Consider the following 25775-nt stretch of genomic DNA (forward strand, 5'->3'; position numbering starts at 1 on the left):
TAATCAATTACTAAATTGACGATTATTTAAATAATCGATTAATATGATTGTTTCAGCCCTAGATAAAATACATGAAATGGGCTACGCAGGTAACTACAGCCCATATGCAGAACTTGTATAGTGAAGTTAATATTTTAAATGCTCAGTGTCAGCTCCTCCTATAGTTCCAGTGCACATGTAAATACAATACATTTATTTGCCGTCCCTTTAAGGTATTTTTTGCATGATACAGAGAGAGCATATTAGATAAAAGAAATAAATAAGAGTGGGTTTTACCTCTGTTTACCTCCGCACAATTCTATATCTTCAAAAGAAAACACAGGATAAATCCACATATAGCAGGAATATAGACTATATCTGGTTAAATAGGCACTGGTAAGTTTAAATGCAAACCTTTTCAAAGTGGAAAAAAGTCCTAATTCCACATTCGTAAGAGCAAGTGATGCTTTAAGCATTGATAAACAGCATGTAGTGTGTGTAGTGCTTGTAAGATTTGTATTGATGTAGGAAGAAATGCTGTTGTTCTCTTTAAACAAAATGTGCGCTGATGCTCACATTAAGCATAAAAAAATCATGCATATTTTTGCAAAGGACCAATGACATCAGACCAATGAAACTGAAGACCAACAGTGTCCCTACCAAAGTTGAAATCAAACCTACGCCCTTGTTTCCTGCCGAGGTCTGAGCGCCAAAAGACAAATTGTCCTAATTGTCTTTTCTCTTTGTGTGAGTTTTTCAGATTGAACTGGTTGTGTGTTTTTTCTTTTTTTTTGTCATTCTATGGAAATTAGACGTTTGGTTTCTGCCTATAATTGGTCTGCAAACAACTGGCAATTAAAAGACTGAATTAGACTTTTTAATTTTTTTTTTTGTAAATTGTGGTTAGATCTGTTCTGAATTAAATAAATAATAAATTAATATAGTCAAACTAAACTTATTAACATTCTCCTGTAAGTCAAACAGGTCTAACGTCAATTTTAAGCACCTTCCGACGCTGTCCGTTACCTGCAGTGCTGAAGCCGGTATTTTAACATGTTTTTGTATTTTAATAATGATGCAAAACCACAGCTTATTTCTATTTGTGATGAGGATCATAGCGTTCCATAGCTACTTTTCTTTATGTAGAGCAGTTTTTTAAAGCAGGTATTTCTTTTATTCAATTTAATTTATGTACATAGTGCCAATTATTAACACATTATTCCAAAGAGACAATTATGATGATGGTTAAACGTTTTATTTACAAAAATTTTGATTTAATTGAGTCATTGAATTTGCTGGATTTCCTCCTCCAGGTTGCACCTGTAGCGACAGAGGACTGTTGATTGCATTGTGTTATTGACTTTTCACTGGTTGTGTGTGTTCTTTTTTTCTTTTTTTTTTTGTCATTCAATGGAAATTAGACGTTTGGTTTCTGCCTATAATATGTCTGCAAACAACTGGGAATTATAAGACTGAATTCGACTTTTTAAATATTTTTATGTAAATTGTGGTTAAATCTAATGTCAATTTTAAGCACCTTCCGACGCTGTCCGTTACCTGCAGTGCTGAAGCCGCTATTTTAACATGTTTTTGTATTTTAATAATCAGTAAATATTTTGCTCTGATAAAACTCTATCTAAAAATTTCAATTGAAACTGAAATGAGAGAGAAACCTAAACCAGACTCGCACAAGTGGTGTTGCGGTTTGAGTTTGAAGACAAATTGCTAGTTTCCCACACCGGCTCGCTCCAGTCAGAGCGTGGTGTTGCATTTCCCTCCGCTTCAGTGACTGCTGCTCCAATTCTTCAACCCCCGTTAGGCAATATCCCTACGCTCTTAGAGCTCTTAAATGTTACATTACGTAGTGGGCGTAAATGCTCCTTGTAATGGCGACCGTGCCGTTGATGTGCCTATGTTTGTGAAAATGAAGCGGAGAAGAAGTTATTTCTTTTAACTAAAACGCCGAGGTTCCCGAGAGGAGGACTTTGCGTCAATAACCGTCATCTTCATACGTGGTAAACGAAGCTGTACTTTTATATTTTTGTGCTCCCGAAATGATGAAGCTCAAGTCCAACCAAACCCGGACGTACGACGGGGATGGCTACAAGAAGCGGGCCGCCTGTCTGTGCTTCAGGAGCGAGTCGGAAGAGGAGGTGAGCCCGGGGATGTTTCCGCTTAGTGGGCCATGCTAACGCCATCAGTTATGATGTCTTCAGTATCTTACGTAGCTGTAAATCGAAAGATGTATGAACGTGGTCGTCATTTTAGCGATTACTCGCTTGGGTTTAAGGTTAGCAGTTTGCCCCACGGGTACAAGTATTATAAATGAGTTTTAAGTCGTACTCATGATTGTGTTATATAAGCCTCTTTTGCTATACAACTGAAAGCCCGTTACACGGAGTTAGCCTGTTAGCTGATGCTAAAGCTAGGTTTAGCATGCTAATTAGCGCTGCTCCTCCGGGATCCAGCTGTCAGGCAGCAGACACTGCCTCTTCACGTGATTATTGACTTCATTACTGAGGCTCATCTGGATAAGAATATTTCCCAGTAACTGACGAACATTTGATGTAATGTAAGAGTTGTATTTTAGATACATTTCTGCTCTAGCATAAATTCAACTGGTTATTCCCACCCAACTATGTTGTTAGAATATTTATGTCAAAGTACTACAAGATACCCTAACTGATGTGATATTTGTTGTTTTTTGTTGCGATGTAAACATTATAATCCCGGGTTTGAAGTATCTGAAAATAGAAATCCATGTTTTTGGGTTGTTGTTTTTTTTGCACAATTGATCCTTTTTTCAGGTCAACTTTGTGAATATCCCGATGTTTAATCTGGTTATAAGAGGAATTATTTCAACAGTCAAGCACAAACGTGTCTTTGTAAGAAAACATGTTAGCAGGACGGCAGATTGGACTAAATTAGGTTTTGTCCTGGACTGAGGAAGGAGCCCACTTTTAACATGATTCAAGGAAATTCATTAGGAGCACACAGAAACCCATGATCCGAAGTTCACCCAATTGGCTTGCAGCTTGAAACTAAACTAAATCTATAGAAAGAATAAAATCAAAACCAAAACAATCTGAATACATTTGTATTTACATGTCACAGATTAACTTTAAAACATTCACCAAACACTACAGTGTGTGTTCATTCTTGTTTGGTATACATTTCAGGTGCTCTTGGTGAGCAGCAGTCGACATCCTGACAAGTGGATTGTTCCTGGAGGGGGAATGGAGCCTGAAGAGGAGCCAAATGCTGCCGCAGCTCGAGAAGTGTGTGAAGAGGTTGGTTCACATTTTCTTTTTTCAACCCTCATTACTGTCATTTGTCTGTATCTTTTCAGAATTTTAACATATATTGGAAGTTATATCTATTTATTATGTATACTAAATGACTTCTGATTCACAAATACAAAACCCGTCTTTCTTCACGTCGACCGAAGACCGAAATGTAGTTCTGAGAATAGCTTTCCATTTGCAGTGTGACAAATTGGTCCGAGTGTAGCCTCAGAGGAGTGTTGTATTACATTTCGGATTAATTGTGCCTGTATTTAACACTGGGAATAATACCTTGCCCTCAGAATCTTTTTTGTTAATGCAGTCATCCTGTTTGCATGACCAGGGAGATTGGGAGCCTGGCAACATGTAAGCAGTATCATAGCATCAAGTTTCAAGGCAGTGTTATGGTGTCAAAAGGTTGACGCTATGATAAAACACTAGATATGCCACAACTCTTCTTCTCCCCCTAAAAACTGAGTTTTTTAATCCAGGAGGAAATGTCAAAATTAGACATTTTGCTTAGACACGCTGATATTAAAGTTATTGGATTTCTCTCAGCAGTGGGTTCCTGCCAGGTCTCTGATAGGTACATGGGCTATTCTTTGTGTGTGATCTATCACACTGATGGAGGCTGATATCATCTCTTATCCCTGGCTTTCCCATTTTCATTGACTCAAGTTAGGAGTCGCACCGCTAGAAACATTTGTTAGAGTGCTAAAAGTAATCATCCAGAGGAATGATGGTGATTTTGAGTGTCGCTTAAAATTTTGCCATATACTCTGGTTTCTGGGCCTAGTTTTCTGTCCTTATAGAAAAGGAAAAATTTGAATTTTTAAGTTCCTATTGTGATTGCCAAATACCCAGTAAGCAATTTCTTATGTTTTTTTTTTTACTGTAGTCATGCCAGTCAATATTCGGGACCCAATAGGGGGCCAGATGTTCTGCTGGGTTCATCTGTCTATTTACCCTCTCTGGTCCTGACCTTATTCTCTTATTAGTGATACGCCCCAATCCTACAGCATTAGAACACATTGCATAACTGTAATGCAGCCTCAGTGCTGTCCATCCTCTTTCAAGATGATTCCCTGCAGCTCTCAGTTACATGAATGCTGAGCTTGGGGTTGTCTTTTATTTTATTTGAAGAAAAAAAAAACCCACAGCCTGACTTTTGGCCTATTACTTAATCCCTGGCATGGTTTGAGTTTCTCTTGATGGGCCTGTTCTTTTCCATTAAAATTAGTCGAGGACTTGAGAAGTGTAATACAGAGGCCATGGCACAGTATGTGGAGTCAACGTTTATTTATAGAGTGAAACCAGAACCTTAAGAAGCTTCAAAAATGTCAGCAAGTGCAATGGCTCTGTATTTGAATCTCACTAACTATCCACCTGGGAGTTATGGACTTGGTCATTTTGAAATTATTTTAGAGTAAGCCAGAATGTAATACTGTTTAGTTTACTCTATCTGGTGAAATGAGAATTTGGTTCTAAGGTTAAGAGGGAAATATGAATATGTGACAGAAAAGAGGTTGCTCTCTGAGTTTTCTCAAAGGGGTTATTAGGGGTTAAAGTTTACAGAAGTCTAAGGAAATAAGTTCCTTTAAGTTTTATATTTGATCTCCTGCTAGTTTCCTGGTGAGAGATTCCAAGGACTTAACAAAAAAGATTCAGGAAAAAGGAGTGAATTTTCAGTGTAGAAACACAGTCTTATGTAATGTAATCCACTGCAGCACAAACAAACCAGTTTCAAAATTACCATACAAATTACATCAGCACTTCTCTAAATCTGCCTCAACCAAACAACCCTGAAGTTTAAAAATGTGGCATTCATTTTCAGTTTATCAGGCTCTATTCCTTTGTTCCACTTTGTTTTTTATTGGATCAGAACAACCCTTATAATTGTCTTCTGTGACTCCATTACTTTTGTGACTTTCTAATGTTTTCCTTCATCTTGCAGGCGGGTGTGAAGGGGACCTTAGGTCGCTTAGTTGGAATATTTGAGGCGAGTTGTTGGTTTTCCCATATATTTAAATCTCAGCCCAGCGTTTTGTGTGCATTTGCAAATGAAAGGGGCTAATTTGTCATTTTCTGTCTTTAGAATAAGGAGAGGAAACACAGAACCTACGTGTATGTTCTAATTGTAACAGAAGTACTGGAGGACTGGGAGGACTCTGTCAACATTGGTAAAAGGCTGTTTATTTGTCAAAACAAAAGTCATACGGATAAAATTCTCAAGCAGTCACATGCTTGACTGTGACTTTGTTGTTTTCTTAGTCATATTTCGTGTCAAGGGTATTAAATTCCTGCCCTTGTGATTTTCACACAAACTTTCTTTGTAAGCTTTGATAATTTGTCCACGACTCTATTCTGTTTTTCATGGGCTGTTTTATCTGTTTGAATTGTTTCTACTAATCCTGCTTTGTTTTGTCAACAGGGAGAAAAAGGGAATGGTTTAAAATAGACGATGCCATACAAGTGTTGCAGTGTCACAAGCCTGTTCAGGCCACCTACTTCGAGGCTCTCCAGGAGAGTTGCCTGACCAGTAATGGAACGCCACTTGTGACCACGATAGGCGAGGACCTCTCACCAACCTACAGCATCAATCAGAGCTCCGTCTCGGGTATCAGATAACTAAAAACAATAAACTTCCCCCCCCCGGAGCTTTTGCCACCACTTGCGCTCTTACTTGTGTCACTTCTCTCTTTCTCCTCTCCTTTGTTCTGTCCTCTCTACTATATATTTTTTTCTCAGTAACATGGTTTGCCTTGCCAACTCCTTTGTGCCAGAATTGTGGCACAGACTTGATGACAGGTGTTAGGTGAAAAGTCTGAAACACTTTGTAAATGTAATTTTGGATCCGTTTTTTTTTTTTTTTTCGTTGTTTTTCTTCTTCTTACATAAAAAAATGCATGAAGTATCCCCTCATTCCCTGTCCTTTATGCACCCTTAGTGTGGTGTCAAATGAATGCAAGAACTACTTTTTACTGTTGTAATGTAAAAGTGTATGCGTAGTGCTTAAGCTGAAGGCTTTTGGTGGTCTTTTTAATGTCTTCTCCATTATTTCGGTTGTTTTCTGTGACTGAATGTGCCCATAAGTGTGCTCCCCTCCCCCCCTGTTGTAAGGATAGGAAATAGTGCGTATCAGAAGCAAAAGATTTGTGGGAAGCGTCTTGCATGAGCACTGTTCTGTTGTGTCTCGCTCACGTGAGTGACCCGATGCTGACTGTGCAACAGATTTGTGGCAAGGTCTTTGGCTTTTCTTCTTACTGTAGTTTTTTGTTTCTTTTCTTTTTTTTATGCTCGGCTTTTAAGCACGGTTCCTAGTTTTTCAATTTCGATAGACTTTCAAGTGTCAACTGTGTTTCTCCTTAATTTGGGAAGCTAGCCAAGCACTACAGGTTTCACTCTCAAGCTGAGTGTATACAGTAAACTGTACAGAGAGTGGAAGAATGTTGAGATATGATGTAAAACTAACTCCTTCTTGATAGATTGACCTAGTTTTAATCCCATTCTTTCCTTCTATTATATACTCTTGTGACTACAAAGTCTTCCTCCCCCTAATTAGAGGGTGAAAGAAGTAGATTTAAAGAATCATTCATTTCAGAATTGAGCACATATCACTTAAGTTATTAAAACCCATGTCTGTGTTTTACTCCTCACATTCAGTTTGGTTGAAAAACAATTGTTTACATTGTGTTCTTACCATAGCACAGATTTAGCGGGCACTTTCATTACATACATGATTATTCAAATTTATTTTATTATTTTTTTACCCTTATTTTTTTTATATTTAATCTGCATCCCCAAGAAGACTCAGAACAGCTGATTGACATTGAAAGTAATGGATCTGTTATCCTGTCTTTGGCAAAGATGCAGAACAAACAAGCCTTGTACAGTTTGAGACCTCGTTTTTAACTTGTAAAATGCTTTTGGATACTTATTCTTTCTCTTCTCTCTAACGTTTGGCAAGTCTCTTTAGCCGAGCTGCGTCACGTGGTCTTGATGAGTCATGTGGCAGCAGGCTCAATACTGTGAAACTGGAGGCGCTGTAGATAGCATGTAAGAGGTTTTTATTGTAAATTGTTTATTTCTGTATAGATCAAAGGTGAGAGTGCAAATGACAAAAAACCTCTTACACATCTTTGAGTGCTACGTGTCATTTCAGCTGCGGCTGGAAGAACTAAAAACTTCTTTGTTGGCTTATGAGCTGTTGGGATTTTTTCCTTTTTGAGATGGCAAACAGTATACCTGAGACTAAAGAACAAGGAATGTGGTTGTGAGATTAAAGAGCCTTTTTTAATAATAAAATATATAAATATATATAGATTTACACACGTGGATTCCCTTCAGATTGTAAACCACGAGGGTTTACCTGTTTGTTTTTTGGATCAAGTGTAAAATAATGAATTACTGCCACGGAAATGCAACTGAAATTTCTTAGCTGCTTCTCAGATTAGAGATTAGCAAATCTGTTGTCTTGTATTTGGTGCATTTCTCTGCCCTGAAAGCACATCAACACAGGTTTCCTGTCTGTTGAAACTTATTAGAATACCCTTCTTATAGGATGTTATGTTTGGGTATAAGAGAAGAACCACCATTAAAATGTCTGGTATATTGGTAAAACCTACTTACTTACAAGCCAAGTGATCCAGTGAAGTTTATAAATTGCAAATAAACTAGTAAATCACAAACAATAGCCAGAACAACAGGCTTTAGTATCTTTACAAATTATTTAAATGGTTAACTTTAAGCACCTTGTTAGAGGCAATTCTGTGGATGTTTTCCGCATCTGTAATCAAACAGTTCAGTTCTGATCGAGAGCAAAAGGCTGCGCATTTTATCAAGAAATATGCATAGAAAACAACTGCATCATAACTGATCTGAAGGAAATAGCTTTGACAACTGAAGGCTATTTGCAAATGTCTAAAGAAAAAGCATGGTGTATAGAAATAGATATTGAAACCTTTTTCTAATTTGTAAATCAGGTCAACTCCCCTCCAGCCCAAGACTTTGAACTGGTTTTACTGCTGTGCATCTGCAGGGCGTGGTGACTAAAGTCTTGCTTTATGATACCCCTCCTGGTTTGTCTGCAAGCCCGTTTATGTAAATATGCTGTTGAACATCAATATGACTACCAATTAGACAAAAAAAAAGCTGCTCAGACCAATTGGCAGTGATTGAATTTTTTATCTGAGTGGTGGGTACTGTCAAAATGAATGTGAGGAGGATTTCCATAGGTAATAGCCAATAATGTAATTATTAATCGCAGGTTGTTTCTAACCACCAATATGTTAGCTAAACCAGATTTTGTGATGAGATAATGCTGTATATAAAGGTAAAAGAACAACCTAAAACCAGGAAAGCTCTTTGGCTGTGGTTCAGAATTATTGTTCCTTATTGGGGAAAAACCTCACTGAGTTTCAGACTTCAATAAAAAGCAACGTCGTCTTGAAATGCAGCATGAGAGAAAATAAATGCTCACCAATAAATTTCACATTCCCAAAAATTAAAGATGGCCGAAATGATATACCCCTTATCCTTGGTGTTTCTGCTTACAAAACCGGCTCTGTAGTTGAAGGAAGCAGACCAGAGGGTGTTTCTTTTTTACACTGAATCTTTAGATAACATCACTTCCTTCTCCAAAGTGGGAATCAGAATCATGTTTGCCAGTGAAACAGCTCCACCTTGTGGCCATGGCATGAGTATTAAAAGCACATCTCAACAGCTGAGGATTGTAAACATTCAGTCTCCTTTATCAGCTGAGCGACTGCAAAAAAAGTTTTATAACCCCAAAATTACTTGCAACTGAATTACAAATGTGTGTAAACTTCTAGATGTGAAGCTAAGCCTGGAAGTTACGTACTTGTAAACAACTTGTGTTTATTTTGTGTCACTGGAATATAGTTTTCCTCTCTTTCATCGTTTGGGACTGTGGAATAAAACCAGAGCAAGACTTAAGATTGTAATATAAATGTGCCAACAAATAAACAGCAGTATTTCACATTCTGTAAAGTGTCTTTCTGTCCAAATGTTTTTTTCTTTTTGGGTTTGTTCAATAAACATGCTGTGTAATACAAGGCAGCACACACTGAACACTTAAAACACAATTTTAGGGCTGTGAGATATAGCTTTTAATGTTCTTTTCAGTGTATATATACATATACATATATACACATATATATATATATACATATATATATACATATATATATATACACATATATACATATATATATATACATATATATATACATATACATATATACATATATATATGCATATACATATATATACATATATATATATACATATGCATATACATATATATATATACATATGCATATACATATATATATATACATATGCATATACATATATATATATATACATATGCATATACATATATATATACATAAACATATACATATATATATACATATATATATAAAAAATTTATATTAACATATAATATAAATATACAAAATGCATATACAAAACCCTTTTTAAAATTATATTTTATTTTACATTATACATAAAAAAATATACTTATATATAACATATATTTTAAAATTTTATACTTTTTTTAAATTCATATATATATATCATATATATCCCATATTATACTATATTTTATACATATATATAAAATACTATGCATAAACATATATAAAACATAAACATATACATATATATATACATATATACATATACATAAAATTTTTTCCCATAAACATTTACAAAAATAATATACATCCCATATATATAAAAAATTTTATACATATATACATATACATATATATATTACAATATATTTTACCCCATATAAAATATACATATATAAAATTAATTTTCATATATTTTTTAAAAATAACTATATATACATATACTTTATATATATATATACATATATATTTTATACATATACATTATATAAAATATATATTTTATATAATACATACAAAATATATAAAATTCCCATATATAAAATATACTTTTTAAAAGATATATATACTTTAAAATTATATATACATACATATATATATATTTTAATTAATTTTAAAATATATTAATATATATATATTTAAAAAATTTATAATACATATACATATAAAATTTCATAAAAACATAAAATTTTAATATATATAACAAATACTTATTATACATATACATACATAAACATATATATATATAAATATATTACATATAAAATACATATACTTTTAAAATTATATATTTTATAATAATATAATATAATTTAATATACATATAAAATAAATATACTTATCCCAATCATTTACATTTTTATTATACATATAAAATTAAAATTTTTTAAAATAAAATTATATATAAAATAACATAATATATACATATTTATATTTTACATTATATTTTTAATAATATCACATATTTTACTATAAAAATTTATTTTTACATATATATATATATAAAAAATAAAAAAAATTTAAATACAATAATATATATAAAAATTCCATATATTTTATATATACATATACATTATATATATCCATATACAAATATTTAAATATACATATATATATTTTCCCAATATTTTATTTTACATTTTACTATAATATACATATACATAAAACATATTTTATTTTACAATAAATACTATACATATAATATACATATAAATAAATATATATATATTTAAAAACAAAATATTACATATATAAAAATTATAAATAATACAAAAACATAAACACTGTTACCCCCTCCCCACAAATATTTTTATATTTATTTTCTTTATAAAACATATATAATATTAACAAAATTATTTTACATATACATATTATATTAAAAACTTTTCCATTTATACATATACATTTAAATACATATATTATATACTTTAAATATATATACATTTTTTTTTTAAACATATATTTTTTAAAACAAAATTAAAAATACATAAAATATCATATATATATACATATATATATACATATATTATATACATATAATTAATATATATATAAAATATATTATACAAAAATAATATAATAAATAAATACATTAAAATAATATACATTTTTAAATATAATATACTTATATAATAAAATATATATTCATATATATTCCCATATATATATATTAATTCAATTAAATTTCATTTTTTATAAGCCCAAATTCACAACACATGTCATCCAACCTTTTACAGTTCAACCAGATAATACATTTAAAATTTGTTTACAAATTTTTTCAATCTAAAAAAAAACCATTGATTGCATTGACTCTTTGGGACTAAAATAAAAATCCCCCACATTTAAGCATTTTTTGGAAAGGGGCCCAGGAGGGGGAAAAACCCCTTTTAACAGGAAAAAACCCCTCCACAAAACCCGGGCTCAGTGTAGGGGCCCCATCTCCGAGGCCGACGGGGGTTAAAGGAGCCCAAACAGAGATACAAAAACCACTGTAAAAGGGGGCCCCGGGGTCCGGGAAAACACACAAAACCCAGGCAGACGGCTCCAAGGCAGCCCCACCCAAGGACAAAGAGAGCACACCCCACTCATAAATTCAGAAAAAACAACCACATGGAAAACACCGTTTCCCCAACATCTATTAACAAGGGTTTTGTAGAAGCCCCCCAGCTGATGTTTTTTTCCGGGAAAATGACGTCAAAACCAAACGGAAAAAACCCGGGGCAAACTACTTTTAGGAAAAAAACAGGAAGCAAAAGGGTTAGAGTTTGAACAAAACAGTTTCTGCAGAATAGGAGAACAAAAGAGAGAATAAAAGCAGAATAAATAAAAATGGGGGTCCCTATTTTCCCCCAAAAAGGTCAAGCCTATAGCAGCATAACTATAGAAAAGGTTTCAGGATAACCTGACCCAAACCCCTAACTATAAGTTTTAAAAAATTTAAAAATTTTTAAAGCCTACCTTTAAAAAAGTAGACGGGGTTGTCCCCCTCAGGGACAAAAATTTGGTAGTTGGTTCCCAAAGGGAAAGAGGGGGCCGGGTTTAACTAAAAAAAAACCCTGCCCCCCCATTCTATTTTAAAATTCTGGGAACCCACAAGTAAACCTGCGGGATTGAGAGCGAAGTGTTCTTTTAGGAACTTTAAGGGGAACCCAATCAGATCTCGGGATATAAAAAATGGAGTTTTGGCCATTTAAGGTTTTAATATGTAGAAGGGGGTTTTTAAAATTTCTATTCTTGTTTTTAAACCGGAACCCAAATTGAAGAGAAGCCGGGATAGGGGGGAATAAATTTTTTTTTTTCATTTTCATTAAAAACTCTGGCTGCAGCTTTTTTGGGATCACTGAAGGGTTTTTAAAAATACAGTTTGGGGACTTCCGGGAATTAAAAAATTACAATAGTCCTTCCCCTTGGGAAGTAAAAATTTGCATGGACTAGTTTCTAAAGCACCCCCCTGGAAACGGGATATTTCAAATTTTTTGAAAATTTTTCCTCAAAAGAAAAAAGGGAAATTCTAGAAACCTTTGATATGGGATTTAAAGAAAAGGCCCCTGATCAAAAAAAAAACCCCAAAGGGATTTTTTTACTTTAATTATCAAAAAACATTTTTAATCCCATCCAAATGAAGTGACTGGCTAATTTTTTTTTTTTCAGGGGACTCTGGTCCCAAAGACTAAAATTTCTGTTTTGTCGGGCATTCAAAGCAAAAAATTAAGAGTAAACCAGTTTTTATGCCTTTCCAAAAACATTTTGTAATCTATTAATGGGTTACTTAATTGGATTTATAGACGGGATATATTTGGGGTATCATCAGAAAAACAGTGGGAAATTAATCCCCATGTTTGTCTAATAATTCTACCTTTTTGGAGATGTAAAAGTAAAGAAAATTGGGCCCCACATGATCCCCGGGTGGTACCCCCACAGGAAACCCTTTGAGCGTTTTTGAAGATCATCTTTAACATGAACCCAAACTGTTTTTTTCCCCCAATTCAGTAGAAAAATTTTTAAACCAGTCTAGTGCTTTTTCCTTTAATTCCAAAAAAAATATTAAAGTTTTTTCAAAAAAGAATTTATGGTCAAACTGTATAAAAATTGCAGCACTAAGATCCAACGGGGGACGAGCACGAAACAAGTCCTTTATCTGGGGGCCAAATGAAATTTTATTTTGACTTTCACCAGAGCTTTTTTCAGTGCAAATAAAGACTCTAAACCCCGGGACTAAAAACCTTAAAAAAAGTTAAATTAGGGTGGAAGTGTTTCGAAAAACTTTTTTGGCAACATTTTCTCAAGAATTTTTGGATAAAAAAGGAAGTTTGGAAATTAAAAGGTCTAAAATTTGGGACCAAGTAAACCCTGGGTCAAGAGACGGTTTTTTTAAGAAAGGGGGTTTAATTACAGAAAATTTAAAAAGCTTTGGGTACATATCCCTGTAACAGAGAAAATTTAAATTTTCACATCAAAAAATGGAGGAGGAATAAAAGGGGAATACCTCCTTAAATAACCTGGTTGGAACTGGATCTAACATACAAGTTGAAGGCTTAGATGAAGACAATAATTTTGCTAATTCAATTCAATTTTCAATTCAATTCAATTCAGTTTATTTATATAGCGCCAAATTCACAACACATGTCATCTCAAGGCACTTTACAGTTCAACCAGATCAAATTGATACAAAGTTTTCTATCTAAGGAAAACCAGTTGATTGCATTGACTCATTGACTCAAATACAATCCCCCACACTAAGCATGCTTGTAGCGACAGTGGAGAGGAAAAACTCCCTTTTAACAGGAAGAAACCTCCAGCAGAACCAGGCTCAGTGTGAGCGGCCATCTGCCGAGGCCGACTGGGGTTCAAGGAGACAGAAGCAGAGATACAAAAAGCAGCTGTAAAAGGCGGCCCCGTCCAGGAAACACACAGCCAGGCAGACGAGCTCCAAGGCAGCTCCCATGCCAGAGGACGAAGAGAGCACATCCACTCAGTCACGGTCAGAGAAACAGGACCACACTGGAAAACAGGCCGATCTCCAACATCTATAAACAAGGGTGTTGATAGAAGCAGCACAGCTGATGTTTCTTTCCAGGATGACGTCACAGCCAAACAGGAACAGACGAGGCAAAGCTACTCTGAGGAAAAGCAGAGAGAGCAGAAGGTTAGAGATTGAACTAACAGATTCTGCAGAATAGGAGAACAGAGAGAGAATGAAGCAGAATGATGAAATGGGGGTCCCTATGTCCTCCAAAAGTCTAAGCCTATAGCAGCATAACTATAGAGATAGCTCAGGATAACCTGAGCCACTCTAACTATAAGCTTTATCAAAAAGGAAAGTTTTAAGCCTAGCCTTAAAAGTAGACAGGGTGTCTGCCTCACGGACTAAAACTGGTAGTTGGTTCCACAGGAGAGGAGCCTGATAACTAAAAGATCTGCCTCCCATTCTACTTTTAGAAATTCTAGGAACCACTAGTAAACCTGCAGATTGAGAGCGAAGTGCTCTGTTAGGAACATAAGGAACAATCAGATCTCTGATATAAGATGGAGCTTGGCCATTTAAGGCTTTATATGTGAGAAGGAGGATTTTAAATTCTATTCTTGATTTAACAGGAAGCCAATGAAGAGAAGCCAGGATAGGCGAGATATGATCTCTCTTTTTAATTTTCATTAGAACTCTGGCTGCAGCATTTTGGATCAGCTGAAGGCTTTTAACTACAGTTTGTGGACTTCCTGATAGTAAAGAATTACAATAGTCCAGCCTTGAAGTAACAAATGCATGGACTAGTTTCTCAGCATCACCCCTGGACAGGATATTTCTAATTTTTGCAATGTTCCTCAGATGAAAGAAGGAAATTCTAGAAACCTCCTTGATATGGGACCTAAATGACAGGTCCTGATCAAAAACAACACCAAGATTTTTTACTTTATTATCTGAAATCAGTTTAATCCCATCCAAATGAAGTGACTGGCTAATCAGTTTCTTTTTCAGAGACTCTGGTCCAAAGACTATAACTTCTGTTTTGTCTGCATTCAGAAGCAGAAAGTTAAGAGTCATCCAGGTTTTTATGTCTTCAAGACATGCCTGTAATCTATGTAATGGGTTAGCTTCATCTGGATTTATAGACAGATATAGCTGGGTATCATCAGCATAACAGTGGAAATTAATCCCATGCTGTCTAATAATTCTACCAATTGGGAGCATGTATAAAGTAAAGAGAATTGGTCCTAGCACTGATCCCTGTGGTACTCCACAGGTAACCTTTGAGCGTGTTGAAGATCTATCATTAACATGAACAAACTGAATTCGATCAGATAGATAAGATTTAAACCAGTCTAGTGCTGTTCCTTTAATTCCAACAAAATATTCAAGTCTTTCTAAAAGAATATTATGGTCAACTGTATCAAATGCAGCACTAAGATCCAACAGGACGAGCACAGATACAAGTCCATTATCTGAGGCCATGAGAATATCATTAGTGACTTTCACCAGAGCTGTTTCAGTGCTATGATGAGCACACATATATTTTTTTCCCTTTTTTAAATTGGGACCAATGGGGGGAAAATTAAAAACCTTTACTTGGCTGTGAGACGTTATCTGCCTAAATCCCCCAAAGCCCAGTGATTCTGGATCACATTCAACACCCAGATTTTATTTTCCAGACCTAATCAGTTTTAGGACTACTTAAAACTACAGGTGCTGGTCATAAAATTAGAATATCATGAAAAAGTTTATTGATTTCAGTAATTCCATTTAAAAAGTGAAACTTGTATATTATATTCATACATTACATACAAACTCATATATTTCAGATGTTTATTTTGTTTAATTTTGATGATTACAAATGACAACAAATGAAAATCTCAAATTCATCATATCAGAAAATTAGAATATTACTGAAGACCAATAAAAACAAAGGATTTATAGAAATGTTGGCCAACTGAAAAGTATGAACATGAAAAGTATGAGCATGTACAGCACTCAGTATTTAGTTGGGCCTCCTTTGGCCTGTATTACTGCAGCAATGCGGCTTGGCATGGAGTCGATCAGTCTGTGGCACTGCTCAGGTGTTATGATAGCCCAGGTTGCTCTAATAGTGGCTTTTAGCTCTTCTGAATTGTTGGGTCTGGTGTATTGCATCTTCTTCTTCACAATACCCCATAGATTTTCTATGGGGTTAAGGTCAGGAGAGTTTGCTGGCCAATTAAGAACAGGGATACCATGGTCCTTCAACCAGGTACTGGTAGCTTTGGCACTGTGTGCAGGTGCCAAGTCCTGTTGGAAAATGAAATCTGCATCTCCAAAAAGTTGGTCAGCTGCAGGAAGCATGAAGTGCTCTAAAACTTCCTGGTATGTGGCTGCGTTGACCCTGGACCTCAGAAAACACAATGGACCAACACCAGCAGATGACATGGCACCCCAAACCATCACTGACTGTGGAAACTTTACACTGGACTTCAAGCAACGTGGATGAAGTGCCTCTCTTCTTTTCCTCCAGACTCTGGGACCTTGATTTCCAAAGGAAATGCAAAATTTACTTTCATCAGAGAACATGACTTTGGACCACTCACCAGCAGTCCAGTCCTGTTTCTCTTTAGCCCAGGCAAGACGCTTCTGACGCTGTCTGTGGTTCAAGAGTGGCTTGACACAAGGAATGCGACAGCAGAAACCCATGTCTTTCATACGTCTGTGTGTGGTGGTTCTTGAAGCACTCACTCCAGCTGCAGTCCACTCTTTGTGAATCTCCCCCACATTTTTGAATGGGTTTTGTTTCACAATCCTCTCCAGGGTGCGGTTATCTCTCTTGCTTGTACACTTTTTTCCACCACATCTTTTCCTTCCCTTCGCCTCTCTATTAATGTGCTTGGACACTGAGCTCTGTGAACAACCAGCCTCTTTAGCGATGACCTTTTGTGTCTTGCCCTCCTTGTGCAAGGTGTCGATGGTCGTCTTTTGGACAACTGTCAAGTCAGCAGTCTTCCCCATGATTGTGTAGCCTATAGAACTAGACTGAAAGACCATTTAAAGGCTTTTGCAGGTGGTTTGAGTTAATTAGCTGATTAGAGTGTGGCACCAGGGGCCATCAATTTTGAATCTTTTCACAATATTCTAATTTTCTGATATGATGAATTTGAGATTTTCATTTGTTGTCATTTGTAATCATCAAAATTAAACAAAATAAACATCTGAAATATATGAGTTTGTATGTAATGTATGAATATAATATACAAGTTTCACTTTTTAAATGGAATTACTGAAATCAATCAACTTTTTCATGATATTCTAATTTTATGACCAGCACCTGTATATAGCAAAAAATGGACAAACTAAATTGGATAGGGGGTAAGATTTCTTCCACATTTACAGGGCAAGACTATTCAAAGAGCTTTACATGAGAAAGTAAAAGATTGAAGTGGCATAAAGGCAACAAAGACAAAAGTTAATTAAAAAGGTGACATCACAATGACGAGGAAAAAAAAAAAGATGGACTGAAAACTACATGACACATACGTTTTAAAGCGATTTAGGGTTTCAGTGCTTTCAGATTTGAGTTTTATTCCAGATTAGAGTTTAAGAACCAAAAGCTGCTCCATGTTTTGCTCTGGGTATACAAACTAAATCTGAGCCAAGATCTCAGGTTTAGCAGAGCTGAGAGGTCTCATCTATTTTGGTTAAGAGTCAGGGGAACTTATGACCTGGAGTGAATTGCTCCACTTTAAAAGTCACACTTTCTAAGGTTATGTGAAACATTTTGGATACAGGCCCCCCAATTAGACCTACAGATGTTTATGTTATACATACCCAGTAATGCATGGAAACTTTTCAAATATGACTGTTAACTTTAACGTCTGCACTTTGACATAAATTACTTAAAAAGCAGACAGAGCACTTGAATATGAGCTGATCTGACCCTGCAGTAGGCTGGATAAGTGGTGACAGTTCAACTTTTTAAAAATTCTGAAACCTTAAACCTTTTAAATCTAGAGGTGTATGATCAATCTGTCATGTCACAAATATTTTCAAGCAGTTTGAGGATATTTTGTGCAGCTTTGCACAAGATATCTCCACAGAATGCATTTAGTGTCGAACTTAAACTGTGGCCAAGGAGTTTTTATTTATGTATCATAGGAGTAAAATGAGTAGATAAATGAATTGCATTAGTTATATTTTAGTTCTCCAATTCTTGTCTCGCAGTGACGTGCCTCTGGGCAAGGCATTTACAAGCAGTATATTGATGCATGAATGCTTGGGTGCATATGGTTTTAAGTGTTTAGGGAACCTAGTGAAGCTATTTAAACCAAGTTTATCTATGTTTGCCAAACACCTCCCATCCCGATTTTACAAGGGAAGGACCTGAATCTGGGAGATCCAGAGGAAGTTTTATTGAAAATTCCAAAGATTCCTTTCACCTTTGATTTAAAAGCTAGACTAAAAAAATAAGTCTAAATGTCAAATTATTCAGATTCAAATTTTTTCCCTGACTGCTTGATATTTTGACATTCTGTTGATGTTTAAGATCTGTTGTTACAGCTAGCTTGAGCCTGTTAAAATAGAGCACAAAAAACCTTGCAAGCATAGTATGGATTTTGATTTTCTTTATTTGTAATAAACAGTCAAATTTACTGAGGCTGCTGTCCTCTGCCGCGTCCAAACCCGCCTCTCTGCAACAGAAGTATGGGCATTTAAACAGATACATAACATCTATATTTTACAGAAGCGGTCATATTTCAACAAGGACTGTTGGAATCTTAAAAAGTAGAACTTACAAAGTGGAACTCTGTAGCAGCTCCAGCGCCAGCCTCTGCTTTCTTGTCAGCACCAGCTGTGAAAAACAGGTTAAAATGTAAATTTATATCAACTAGCTTGACAATAAAACATCTTTAAATTTTATGCATTTCTAAGAAATCTGTAGGAATGTTGCTTGCAACAACCATAACCCCCTGGTTAGACTATTGATTGAGAAGATTACCTCTAAAATTAAAAATATTCACACAAATAACATATCCTTAGATCTTTGAAGCAGCTATTAAAGTCTAAGTTAAAGTTCCAAACTGGATATCCTTGAATATAAGCATTTCCATACAAATCTGATTGCTGCATTTTATAAGCATTAGGATATAACTATGCCCATGAAGTAACTGGTGTAATAGACCATATCTAATAAAACACACACAACTGACTTCTGAACACTAAATGGTTTGTGTTTTTATACGTACGGGGTGCAGCAGATCGCCTGTAGGCATCTCTGTCAGCCTCGCCTCGGTTGAGGCGGGCGGGTCTCTCTCCCTCCATTCCTGCAAGTTGATAGAAGAATGTTTAAATCATCATTTAAACAAAACCCAACAATTTAGCCATTGGCATTTACAAGTAAAGACATAATTGATGTTTCTGAGCTAAACAAGCACATGTATTGAAGTTTTATAAGGACATGAGTGCCGGTCTAGTAACCTCAATAACAGCTCTTTGGATGGAAATTAAGACCATTTTCAAAATGCCCAAACAACTTCATAAATATAAATTAGAAACCAGCATTTCAAATGTAGATGCATATTTATTTATCTACACATAAAAGGCCCAGTTCAGGCTCGGTCTGTTAAACCATGACAGTTTTCTGCCTATGAAATCATTTGAAACTTAACTTACAATTACATTTTAACAACTAAAGAAATCTAATTAAACCTGTAGTACATTTATAGTTTTTATTTAATTACTTTAAAACTTATATAATACTAAAGCTTAATGGGTTTCATCATCTAAATGATCTTTATCATAATGATAGTGTCTAAATTTCTGCTTTTAGGACACACCCAGAGTCCAAATTAAAAAGCTAATAACCAGCCCAGGATGCTTACAAAAGCGGAAAAAGAACAAAAACAGGCTACATTGTTATTGGTGTATAGGTTTATGTAGGTACTCTAAAAGTTCAGTCTCCTGCCATGCGCATACTGGTAGTGATATCACAAAGTTTGTTTAACCGTATATGAATGCCAGAAAATAATTCCTTACCCTTTGGCCTGGGCCTTGCAGTCTCAGGACGAGTCTGGCGGCGCAGAGTGGCGGGAACGATCTCAGGGGGGAGGTGGAGGAAGTCCCTCAGGTACTGGATACCCTCATTTGTGAGGTACCAGTAAAAATGACGCCAGGCAAATTGCTCCTTGACATACCCACAGGACTTGAGAGACTGAGGAAAAACAAAAACGGTCATTTAAAAAAGTTTTGCATGTTCTTATTTAGGCTTGTAATAAAGATGTAATATTGTAGTTAGAATAATTTTTTCCTGGTCCTTTTAATTGGAGAATTAATGCAATGCATCTGAACAAAGCTTTTTAAAGCTCTTAAGTTTTAAATTCTCCAAACAATCACGTTAAAAGATTTAAATCATGCTAACCTCTGTGCTGTTCTTCAAATTACGATCAATAATGTTAATTTGGATGCTTATAACAGCAATTAAGAAAAATAAACAGGTTTAAATACAGCTTACTAATGGTGCAATGAATTATTTTGCTTATCTTGTCGAGTATATTCCAATTAACATCATTTGTTTTAACCAGATGAAGCAAAAAAATATACCATTTTAAAAGTTCTTATTAGAATAAATAACCCTTTTCTTATCTTAGATTCTAAATGTCTATATATTTGTGTAATTTTTGCTTAACTTCTTGAATTCATTATTAATTTTACTAGTTTGTTTTACAGCAGGGGTGCTCAAGTCCAGTCCTCAAGAGGTACCGTCCTGCAACTTTTAAATACACCTGAATCGAAAGGCTCAATCCCTCATTTAGCCCAGCAGAGGCGTGATAACAAGCCACTCATTTGATTCAGGTGTGTTAAAAATGGGGTACATTCAAAAGTGTCAGGATAGAATTAAATCTGTAAGGTTTGGCAGGAACATTGGGATAATCATGACACTGGTACAGATCTATGTAAAATTCAAAAGACTGTAGGGGGTAATAGTTGTACAAAAGGAAGGTGGAAAGAAGAGGTAGTCATATCTCAACTTAGAATTGGTCATACTGGACTTAATAGTTCTCTTTTCAGAATAGGGAAACATAACACAAGGACTTGTAATCACTGTAATTAGAAACAGTTGAACATGTGTTAATGGACTGTAATAGGTATTCACAGGAACTTCAGCATTTACAGTCAACACTAAACAGAGAAAAAATTGGATTTTCAATGATAAACCTTTTAGGAAACAAATCTAATTCTGTCAGTTAGATTTTTAAACAACACTGGATTATTTAATCGTATTTAAATAAAGAATGTGTGTATTCACGTGAATATACACACATGAATTTATATGCGAGCTTGTATAGATATTGATTGATAAATAAGCAGATTCGTTCATACCATAGAGGCATGAATTAATAACTTCCCTCTGACATCATTGATGACCACACTCGTCTGGTAGGTGGCGGTAAATGCATCTTAAGTTGGTTGCAATCCAAAAAAACATAAGTTGTTGCAGGATAGTAGATTTTGAGGGCTGGACTTGAGCACCCCTATGTTACAATGTGTATACTCAACTAAATGGTTAATTCATCAACACATCAATTAAAGAATTCATTCAATGATTGTGATTTATCAGATTGTGTCATACCCACTGCTGACAAGTCAATAAATCAGAATGTCAAACATGGGCTCAAATACAGTCTGCTCTATTAATAATGAAGACAAAAAACAGACTTCTCCAGTTTTTCAATGGATTGATTCTAAATATTTTAGCAACTCATTTAACTTACTGCTAGCTCCTAACCTTGAATTTAGGAGCTACTGGAATCCCATAAGACTGATTCCAAGCAATAACAATAATATATAAAAGGTGTATCTTTGGATCCCCAGATACTCTATGGATGTGTTGCTAGCATTTTTAACCTCTGAGGCAGCTACAGATCCTACTCCCAGCTTTACCCGATGAATGTGGAAACCTGTGTCCAGCCTCCTCACCTGCATCGCCTTCATAACGTGAAGGTTGGGGACGTTCTTGTCGGCCAGCTCGGGATGCTTGGCCAGGTGGACGTCTTTCTTGGCCACCATGACTCCCTCTTTGAAGAGGAGCTCGTAGATAGCAATGCGGTTCTTTTTGGGCATCAACATCTGTGCAAAGCGACAAGTCAGATTTTAGTTTCCTAAAACGGTCCCGGAAAATGTTTTAGAGACAAAATCAGTTTAAATACAGCCAAAGAAAGATAAAGTTTTCCACATAATAAAGCTGAAATTAGTAGTTTAATGAGGACAAAAATGGCAGCCGGCCGTGATAACCAAAGCCGTGAATACTTCCTCACTCAAATATTAAATATCAACAATAATGAAACGTTTTTGACAAAAATAGTTTAGCACTTTCATCCAGAAAAGTATAATCAAACAAACGCTCAACAGTATTCCCTTCCAGAATCTAAGATGTTGAAGATTTATTCAGATTTTGTCACCAAGCTTAGCATTACCTTTCCACTTGAGAAGGGACCGGAGCCGGAAGGAACGACTATCGTTGATCAAGACGGTATATCCACCCAGCGCGCACTGCTAGGATGTACCGCCCCCTGCTGGCGCGGGGGTGTGCCACCAAGAAATGATAAGGCTGCTTTTTGCAAGAGAATTTCAATATTTTCTTTTTTTACTGCTTATTTGTGTAATGCCTAAAGGTTGCATTTGGATGCTTATAACCAGCAATTGAGAAAAATAAACATGTTTAATCACGGCTGCAATTAACAATTATTTTGCTTTTTTTGTTTTAACCAGATTAAGCTAAAAAAAATACTCTTCTTATTAGAATACACAGACCTTTTTAATTTTAGATGCTAAATGTCTAGATTTTTTGCTTAACATCTTGACTGAGTTGGTTATTCTTTTACCAAAATGTTTTACATTGTGTGTACTCAACTAAACCGTTAATCCATCAACAAATTAATTGAAGACTTCTTTCAATAATTGATTGTGATTTAAAGATGGGCATCATGTGTTTGTGATAAAAACAAGTACTGAATCTTTTGCACCCCTGAGATGGAGTATTAGTGGCCGATTCTTTTCTTTGAACATTTGGAGTCACATTTGTTGGTTTTTGAACATGAACTGTTTGCTTAAGGTGATATGCATCTAAAAGTTATTTAAGTTCATATTTTGACTATGGCTAGTTTGTCTGATTTTTTTTTTAAATATTATTATTATTTTTTTTTTTTTTATGAATCCAGAGAGGACTTGCTAAAGCACTACAGATTATTCTCCTGATGCATAATAAAAACACAAGTACACAAATTGATGGACAGATTTTATCTTTCAGGATTTTATACTACAGAGAAACTCCCATCATGTTTCCATTATTTAAGTGTAAAACCATCATAATGATAAAACCATTTTCCATTAATCAAGTGCCTCCAGAAACCATCATACCATTATTATTATATATTTTTTTAATGATAGGCCTTGTTAGTTTTACTGAGAATAAAAAACCTTCCAAAAATCCATTCTCTCATTCACAAATTTACCAAAATAAAGTATGATTTTAGAAACTAATAAGAACTGATAATTAATTAGATCAACTTTTTGAATGAATGTACATTTCTGGACAAGGCTATTTTACCCACTATCTTTGTCAAATATTATACATATTAAATCATATTTATTTATGTATCAATAATAATCAATGGATTATTTTACTTAGCTGTTTATTTAAAAGAAAAGGTTTAAAATAAGATTTGTTACAAAAGTACATGTGTGGGCCACTCCTGCAGCTTTTATTTTGAAAGAGCCTTCCGGACAGGGTGGCCATTAAGTCCAATTTTCCTCAGCGCTCCCAGCTTCACTTCACCCCCCTGCATCACCCCTCCCCATCTGGCGGGTCATTTCAGCGGAACCAACTATAGTCTCCGCAGGTGCAGCATTTGCTCCACAGCCCTATGATAAAAAATTAAAACAAGACCGAACAAACATTTTCCAGGTAAGACATAAATGTATTTTATTGACGCGTTAATAACCTGCTACTGTTTAATGAAGGAGCGGCTTCATTTGAAACTGCATCGCATCTGCTGTCGCTGAGAGGAAGCTGTTGCCTTATCATTTTTTTATTTTTTTCTCTAAAAGAGGTTCTTACAGTCAGTTGGCGCTGTGCCGCTGCTAATCCACACCTGCTTCTATCTGATGCATTTGGCATTTTAACTCAATTTCAGTTTGGCTCTAAAATATGTCTGTTAGAATAACTTAAAGGGATGTGAGTGTAACGGTCCCAGTGTGTGGTGAATGTAGAGTTTCAGAGCAGGCTGCAGCAGAGCGGGGCTGCTTTTAAAGTATAACACTTGTCCCAGGGGGAGAGTTGCATTTCCTCCTTATTCATCTGATTTATTCCAGGGAGCAGCTGGTGCTGGATCAGGTCAGAGCCGCTGACCTCCATCTGAATGCAGGCTCTCCGCTTAATAAGTGGGCTCTGTCCACGGTTCTGAAATCTGAACGCTACATACGTCACCTTCAGTTATTGGACTCTTTCTGTTCGACAGATCAGTAAACAATCTAAATAGTTTCTTCTTAAGAGTTCCTGGTAGTTTAGAGAGGTACAATAATGAAATAGAATTGCAGAATTTCTCTAAATAGTGAACAAATTACAATATGATTTTTTAAGAAAAAGCATGAAAGAGTTTAATTTCAATTGTTTATCTTTTTTATTCCAGGTATTTATTTTGTCGATCTAATTTGTGATCTTTTTCTCAGAGTGGGATGGTGGTTGATGTTTAATGAGTGGTTCTTTGTATTTATGAGTTATAAAAAAGTAAAAAAAAAAAACAAACTCTAAAGGGTCTTGCTACTGTATATATTAGCAAAGAGACAGAGCACCTTTGTCCTTCTTGGGATGGACTGAGCATTGGGTTGTACTGAGTGAGTAAAATAAAGCCTTCTATAAATAGTAACAACAGGGCGGTTACAATGGGCCCTGGGTTTGGCTCCAGCCCCTCCTGATCAAAGGTCAGAAAGGTGCTGGCTCACACTCCTGGCTTTTTTAAACTTATCAGCCTTTTAGGTCTTTCAACATTTTATAATTTTATAACTCCCCCGTTTAAAGTTATTGTCCGCATCTGTATCTTTGAAACTGTAATTTCTTTAACAAACATTTCTGTTATATAGCACAATACAACTCAAAGATGTTCCAATTTATTTGTGAAGCTAGGTATTATAAAGTGCTACTTTCAAATCTATTTTAATCTATTAAATCAATTTTAATTTACTTCTGTTTAATCAATTTTTTTTTTACAAATGATAAAACAACTAATAAAATAATGACATATCAATTGATAATAACATTTCTTTGGTCTGCAAAGCTGATTTCCAGCTTGGATGTTGCTATGCTGGATTTTTTCTCACACATAATATCCACATTATATCCTCATAAATAATAAAATAATTAACCCACTCTTGTTGGATTTGCAGACTCAGTTTATTATTTAAAGTAAATATGCTTGCAGTGTCTGTTCCCTTCTGTTCTAATGTCCTTTATTATGAACAAATAATTTAAACTAAGCCATAAATGCATGAACCTTCCTTAAAGCAAACTCTTTTAAGACAGCAGGATGTGTTTATTCAGACCCACTTGAAGAATATCTGTGG

The 25775-nt window shown here is 35.1% G+C and overlaps 3 protein-coding genes across 3 annotated transcripts in view; 2 read left to right on the top strand and 1 right to left on the bottom strand.

Moving 5' to 3' along the window:
• The first annotated feature begins 1829 nt into the window (after window positions 1–1829).
• Window positions 1830–9272, top strand: nudt3b (nudix (nucleoside diphosphate linked moiety X)-type motif 3b). Its single transcript, XM_038278503.1, has 5 exons — window positions 1830–2132; window positions 3159–3269; window positions 5218–5262; window positions 5359–5443; window positions 5695–9272. The coding sequence occupies exons 1-5, from the start codon at window positions 2034–2036 to the stop codon at window positions 5889–5891; spliced, it is 537 nt and encodes a 178-aa protein (XP_038134431.1). The 5' UTR covers window positions 1830–2033; the 3' UTR covers window positions 5892–9272.
• A 9494-nt stretch (window positions 9273–18766) lies between these two features.
• rps10 (ribosomal protein S10) lies at window positions 18767–22740 on the bottom strand. The gene is made up of 6 exons (XM_038278504.1): window positions 22631–22740; window positions 22134–22283; window positions 20193–20367; window positions 19403–19480; window positions 18953–19008; window positions 18767–18847 (listed from the first exon to the last, which is right to left on the bottom strand). Exons 2-6 carry the CDS (start codon window positions 22281–22283, stop codon window positions 18806–18808), a joined length of 501 nt encoding a protein of 166 aa, XP_038134432.1. The 5' UTR covers window positions 22631–22740; the 3' UTR covers window positions 18767–18805.
• Window positions 22741–23978: 1238 nt separating this feature from the next.
• Window positions 23979–25775, top strand: part of LOC119779008 (protein kinase C and casein kinase substrate in neurons protein 1-like) — a 38855-nt gene continuing 37058 nt past the window's right edge. Inside the window, exon 1 of the mRNA XM_038278506.1 lies at window positions 23979–24120. The gene's annotated coding sequence lies outside the window, so the exon portion shown is untranslated. The remainder of the gene's footprint in view (window positions 24121–25775) is intronic.

This window comes from Cyprinodon tularosa, unplaced genomic scaffold (genome assembly GCF_016077235.1).
Source record: "Cyprinodon tularosa strain WSP-4 unplaced genomic scaffold, ASM1607723v1 ctg141, whole genome shotgun sequence".
NCBI classification, from domain to species: domain Eukaryota; kingdom Metazoa; phylum Chordata; class Actinopteri; order Cyprinodontiformes; family Cyprinodontidae; genus Cyprinodon; species Cyprinodon tularosa.